The sequence below is a fragment of the Erinaceus europaeus genome, chromosome 11 (assembly GCF_950295315.1).
Source record: "Erinaceus europaeus chromosome 11, mEriEur2.1, whole genome shotgun sequence".
Lineage (NCBI taxonomy): Eukaryota > Metazoa > Chordata > Mammalia > Eulipotyphla > Erinaceidae > Erinaceus > Erinaceus europaeus.
Genome location: NC_080172.1, coordinates 90,655,204 through 90,661,980, shown reverse-complemented (window position 1 = coordinate 90,661,980; position 6,777 = coordinate 90,655,204). Strand labels below are relative to the sequence as shown.

At 41.8% G+C, this 6,777-nt stretch overlaps 1 protein-coding gene across 1 annotated transcript; it reads right to left on the bottom strand.

Annotated features, from left to right (window-relative positions):
* Positions 1-5,604: 5,604 nt before the first annotated feature.
* LOC103127061 (developmental pluripotency-associated 5 protein-like) lies at positions 5,605-6,078 on the bottom strand. The gene has a single exon (XM_016194730.2). It carries the CDS (start codon positions 6,076-6,078, stop codon positions 5,770-5,772), a length of 309 nt encoding a protein of 102 aa, XP_016050216.1. The 3' UTR covers positions 5,605-5,769.
* Positions 6,079-6,777: the final 699 nt, after the last annotated feature.

Genomic DNA, 6,777 nt, shown 5'->3' with positions numbered 1-6,777 from the left:
CAGGTTGTTGTGAGTTAGATGGACTTTGGCTGGAGCTGAGGAGGGGCTGACAGAATTGAGAGCTCCCCAAAGGGCTACTCGATTGGGATTTCTCCAGTATGTACACGCTAGGTTGGTGAGTATGACTGGCAGCTTGGTGTAGTGGAAATAACAGAGACATAAGAGTCAATTGCAGCTTTGGGTCCACGGATAAGTTCAGCCATCTGACCCCAAATATTCTCTTCTATAAAATGAGAGCAGAGGTGCTTGACATGTGGTTATTGTAAGTACTCTGTCAGCTTGCAGCAGTTTAATACACAACAGAAATTAATGTCCCCAGGACTTCTCTTTCATTTTCTATTCACTGAATAAATGCAAAAATGAGTAAGTGAGTGGATAAATTGCCAATTAAATTTTGTTCAATTCCATCTGTGCAATGGAAATATGCCACTTATGAAATTGAACAATAATACAATGCATTCAAGCTTGATCTTATAAAAAAAAACCTACTCACTGTCCCTAATCTCCTCACAGTACAGTTGTTGACAAATGGGTACAATTTCTCCCTGTAATAGGTGTCTGCAGAACACTCTCACCCACAACTTAGATCCTTTCCCATTGCCATGCACCAGGACCCCAGAGCCCAGCCAGCCCTCTCCCTTTCCCTCCTTCCCCAGAATCCTTTGCTTTGGTGCAGTACACCAAACTCAGTTCAAGTTTCACTTTGTGTTTTCCCTTTTCTAGCCTCGTTTCTTACGTTCCACCGATGAGTGAGACCATGTAATATTTATCCTTCTCATTTTGGCTTATCCCACTTAACATGAGTCCTTCAGTGTGTTATGCCATCTTTTTTTTTTTTTTTTGCCTCCAGCATTATCGCTGGGCTCAGTGCCAGCACTTCAAATCCACTGCTTTTGGGAACTATTTTTTTCCCTATTTTGTTGTCCTTGTTGTTGTCTTTGTTGTGGTTGTTATTATTATTGTTGTTATAGCTATTGTTGTTGGATAGGACAGAGAGGAATCAAGAGAGGAGGGGAAGACAGGAGAAGAGAAAGATAGACACCTGCAGACCTGCTTTGCCGCTTGTGAAGCGACCCCCCTCTTAAGCCATCTTAAGGAGACTCTGAAAGGCTTATAGTCTAAAAAGCAGTTAGATAACTGCTTAGAAATAGTAGAGAGTCCAAGGGGTCAGGCATGGACATGTTACAGTGCTTGAGGACCTAGATTCAAGCTCCCCAGTTCCCATCTAAGGGATTGAAGGGGAGGAGCTTCACAAATGGTGACAGAGTGCATTACCTCTCTCTCTTTCTCCTTCTAACTCTCTCTTCCCTCTCAATTTCTCTGCCTTTACCCAAAAACAAAATAAATAAAATTTTAAAAAGAGAAAGATTAGAGGGGTTTGGGAGATGGTTCACCCTGTATAAAACTATCTTTACCATGCATGAGGATCTGAGCTACTGGTCACTGTATACAAATTAGGAAAATAATGTGTTTGTATGTATATGTATTTGTGTGTGTATATGTCCTTAAGATTTAATGAACTCTTTTTTAAATTTCTTTATTGGGGATTAATGTTTTACATTCGATAGTAAATATTAATGGACTCTTAAGACCATTGATTTAAGGGTTTTCAGGCTTTGGGATTTCAAAAGCTAGTAAAATTTCAAAAAACAAAACAAAAATAAAAATAGAGGAGTGACCTAGGGTGACTGTGTTTGTTTCCTTCCTGGGATTGCCATAAAAAATTACAACAAGTTAGGTAGCTTAAACAGCAGAAATTTATTACCTTACAGTTTTGGAGGCTGAAAATCTGAGATCAGGATGTTGGTACATTTGGTTCTCCCTAAGAGCCACAAGAAAGAGTCTGTTCCATCCTACTTTCTTAGCTTCAAGTGTTTTAATGGAGGGTTGTTTTTTTGTTGTTGTTGTTGTTTTTTGTTCTTTGATTTGTGGGCAGCATTTTCCCAGTGTCCTTACCTGATTTTTCTTTTTTGACATTTCAGTCCTGGTGCCCAGTATTTCCCTCTGCATGGGGATATAGTCCCATTGGATTAAGGTCCACCTTGACATCCTCACTCAAACTTGATCATCTGCAAAGACTTTATTTCCTAATAAGGTCACATTTACAAGGACGGAGGATTAGGGAGTAATTTAACCCATAACAATACTCAACTCATGACTGAGTTAAATAAATTTTTAAAAGTGTAGTCCACTATAGTCATTTCAAAAAGAAGATATATGAACACCAAAAATTGTAGGGATATGGTCATCTCAATGCAAAGAACAGTTTTTCCAGGCTCAGCAGTTGTAAACATAGCAAACATGAAAATTTAACGGCCTTAATGCTATTTCCAGATTGATAAGAGTCTTTGTAACATCATCAAGAAACTTCATGCTGGGCCTGGAGATAGCATAATGATTATGCAGAAAGACTTTTGTGCCTAAAACTCACAGGTCCCAGGTTCATTCTTGGGCAGTACTATAAGCCAGAGTTGAATAGTACCCTGGTTCAAATTAACAACGGGGGCCAGGTGGTGGCACACCTGGTTAAGTGCAAGCATTATTGTGCGCAAGGACCTACGTTCAAGCTGCTGGTCCCCACTTGTAGGGGGAAAACTTTACAAGTGGTTGGTAAAGCAGGTCTGCAGGTGTCTTTCTGTCTCTCTCCCTCTTCCCTCTAAATTTCTTTGTCTTATCAAACAAAGTAAAGTTAAAAAATAAAATATCGGGAGTCGGGCGGTGGCTGCAGCGGGTTAAGCGCCCAGGGTTAAGCGCACGTGGTGCAAAACACAAGGACCCGCGGAAGGATCCGGGTTCGAGTCCCTGGCTCCCCACCTGCAAGGGTGTCACTTCACAAGCGGTGAGGCAGGTCTGCAGGTGTCTATCTTTCTCTCCCCCCTCTCTGTCTTCCCCTCCTCTCTTCATTTCTCTCTGTCCTATCCAATAACAATGGCATCAATAATAATAATAACTACAACAATAAAAACAAGGGCAACAAAAGGAAATAAATAAATAAATAAATGCTTTGAAAAAAATTTAAAAATTAAATAAAATATTAACAAAAAATTATAAAAAGAGAAGGGGATAAGAATCAGCAGAGCTAGATCTGGCATAAATGTTTAATCACGTGCTGAGACTTGCTCTGTAACTCACTTGGATATATTCGAGACCCAGGTTTAAGCCTTGTTCTCATTGCATCGATTGAAACTTTTGTGCTATGGTCTCTTTCAGTCTCTCGTTCTCTCTTTCTGCCTTTCTTTTTTGCATAAAAACAGAAAAGAACAACAAAGCCTCTAACTGAACAACTGGGAGATAGCTCACCCAGTGAAGAGCACAGTTTACCATGATTGAGGGCCCAAGTTCAAGGCCCTGGCTACCACATGGGTGCACCATGCAAAAGAGGGAGCTTCAAGAGTGGTGAGTCGTTGCTATAGTATCTCTTCTCCTTATCTCTATCATTTTCTCTCTGCCTTTCACTTTCTATCTAAAAAAAAAAAAAAAAAGTCTGCCAAGAATGGTGCTATGGTGCAGGCACAAAGAAAGCCCTAGTAATTACTGGCAACAGGGAAAAGAAAACACTTCTGATTATGGTACTTGAAAACAGAACCAAATGAAGCAGACTGTTCAACATCACACCTGAAATTATGTTAGACCTGGTTCGTTTCCTGTTTTCTCCTTCAAGTTTGCTGCGGGTTGTTTCTATGAAAGAGAAGCTTTTTTTTTCTTCTGAAATCTCATTTAAGGACAGAGCAGTGTCCTAAAACGTGTTTGTTGGTGGTGGTGGTGGTGGTGGTTTGTGTGGATTTTTAAATTTTTTTTATTGTTGTAGTTATTATTGTTGTTACTGATGTCATCGTTGTTAGATAGGACAGAGATAAATGGAGAGAGGAGGGGAAGACAGAGAAGGAGGGAGAGAAAGACACCTGCAGACCTGCTTCACCACCTTCGAAGTGACGCCCCTGCAGGTGGGGAGCTGGGGCTCGAACCAGGATCCTTACACCGGTCCTTGCACTTCACGCCACGTGTGCTTAACCTGCTGCGCTACCACCTGACTCCCCATGGGTTTGTTTTCTACAGTGTCTGGAGTTCACAGTTAAGTTCTAGGTTTCTCTTTACTACCTAATGTTGATGAAATAGTTCCTCACATTGGATTTTGTATGATGCTGAAGTTGTGTGGAATGAGATGTAACTGCTATTGAAAGAAAATGACATTAAAAAGAAAGAAATATTTAAAAGAAGTATTTTACTGACTTTAACTCAGCTGAGAGTCATTACCTGCAATTAGATATTTTAAGGTATTTCACCTCACTGAAAAAGATGACAAATACATTTTATTAGAGACTTTTTTCCCCATTTTACTGGATAGGACAGAGAGAAATTAGGGGGGAGGGAGATAGGGAGAGAGACAGAGAGATACCTGCAGGTATGGAGCCGCGGGCTTGAACTGGGATCCTTGCTCTTTGTATTATGTGCACTTAACCTGGTGCACCACCATCTAACCCCCCTTTTCCTTTCTTTCCCTTTCCTTTCCTTTCCTTTCCTTTCCTTTCCTTTCCACCACCATCTAACCCCCCTTTTCCTTTCTTTCCCTTTCCTTTCCTTTCCTTTCCTTTCCTTTCCTTTCTTTTCCTTTGCTTTCCTTTCCTTTCCTAGCCTTCCCTTCCCTTCCCTTCCCTTCCCTTCCCTTCCCTTCCCTTCCCTTCCCTTCCCTTCCCTTCCCTTCCCTTCCCTTCCCTTCTCTTCCCTTCTCTTTCCTCCCCTTCCCTTTTTCTCTTCTCTTTCCACTTCCCTTTTCTCTTCTCTTCCTTCTCCTCTTCTCTCTACTCTTTTCTTTCCTCTTTTATTAGATAGGACAGGGAGAAACTAAGAGGGGAAGAGGAGAGGGGTGGGGGAGAGACCAGCTAGCTTCACTGCTCATGAAGCTTCCCATCTGCAGTTGGGAAACAAGAGCTAGAACCCTCAGCCTCCATCCTTACACATTGTAACATGTGCACTCAATCAAGTGTTAGACTTGTATTTTCATGTGCTTGCTACACTAGGTTGAGTTCTTGTCTATGGTGCACGCTTCTGTGTTGCAACTCATCAAATTTGCCTCAAATTTCCATTTGCTGCCATTGACTTCTGACCAGAAACAAATTTCTTTGTAATTTACTTCTGCCTTTCCTTCATTTCATTCCCTCTTAACTTCCTTTTCTCCTCCTCTTTTTCACCTTTCTCCTTTTTTTTACTTCATTATGGGAGTAGGAATTATTATGATATACTTGTTGGCACATAGGTATAATTTTTTATCTCCCTGTGATAGGTGTCTGCAGAACAGTTTCACACCCAACTTTAGGTACTTTTTTACCATCATGCACCAGGACCCCCTAGCTCTCCCCACTCACAGTTCTCTCCCTTACTCTCTCTCCCCAGAGTCCATTGGTCTGGTGCAATAAACCAAACTCAGTTCAAGTTTTACTTTGTGTTTTCCCTTTCAGTTGCTTGAGTTCCCTCTCTGAGTGAGAACATCTTGTATTCATCCTTCTTATTTTTTTTTACAAGTAACTGTTTAAATTTTATTTCTAATTAAGAATCCAGGGTGATGTGGGGTGAAGTTGGGGGAAGTATTACATTAAGATTCAGAGGTAAAGGTCTGAGTCCAGAAAGTCTGTTGGTTTCTCTTTATCAGGCTAGGAAAGAATTTCAACCAGCCCTGACCCACTCTAGCTTTGTCCACAGCCTGATAGATACATTCTGGTCCCAGATCCACAGACTAATCTGACTCCATCTCAGGGTCCGATTCCAAGGAATTCATGGCTTCTCAAGTTTGAGCATCCCTCGCTCCTGGAGCAGGTGGTACCACTCTATGATAGACTCAAGAATCCGCATTTTGAACAAGAAAGAGCTGTACACGAGCACCTCGGTAAGGTTCGAGGATTCCAGAACCCTCAGCTCCAGCATGACTGTGCTCACTTGCTCAAAGTACGAGATTCGCAATCCATGCTGGCCAAAAATGGGCTCTACCAGCCACGTCTGGACCTGGAACACCTCAGGCTCCTTCAAGTCATCCGGAACCTTCACCCATGGGGGGGTATTTTTGCGCTCTGGCAGCCCTCCCATATCATCTGCTTTAACAGAATCTTAGCTCCTGAACTGGCCTCGGCCTATGCAGACTCCATCCTTCTTATTTTAGCTTATCTCACATAACATGATCACCTTTGAGCTCCATCTAGAATGGGTGGGGCTCATGACTTCATCATTTTCAACATTTGAATAGTAAACCACAACTTTCTTAGTCACTCGTCTGCCATTGAGCATCTGAGTTGCTTTGAAGTTTGGGCCATTACAAATTGTACTGCTTTTACATCAGGTGTCCCCTACTGAATCAGTCTGAAGAAAGACTAGCCATGATGGAAACCAGGAGACTCTTTTCTTTTCTTTTCTTTTCTTTCCTTTTCTTTTCTTTTCTTTTCTTTCTTTCTTTTTTCTTCCTTTTTCCTATTTTTGTTGCCCTTGTTGTTGTTGTTATTGGCTTTATTGTTGTTGGATAAGATAGAGAGATCAAGAGAGATGGGGCAAAGGGGAAGACAGAGAGGAGGAGAGAAGGATAAACATCTGCAGACCTGCTTCACTGCCCGTGAAGCAACCCTTTTGCAGGTGGGGATCCAGGGGCTTGAGCCAGGATCCTTACGCTGGTCCTCAAGCTTCACACCATGTGCGCTTAATGGCTTTGCTACCACTCACCCCCTGGGAGACTGTTTTCTAACAAGATACCATAAGGGAAAACGTAAACTGGTAAAAGCCCCAGCAACAGTGGGT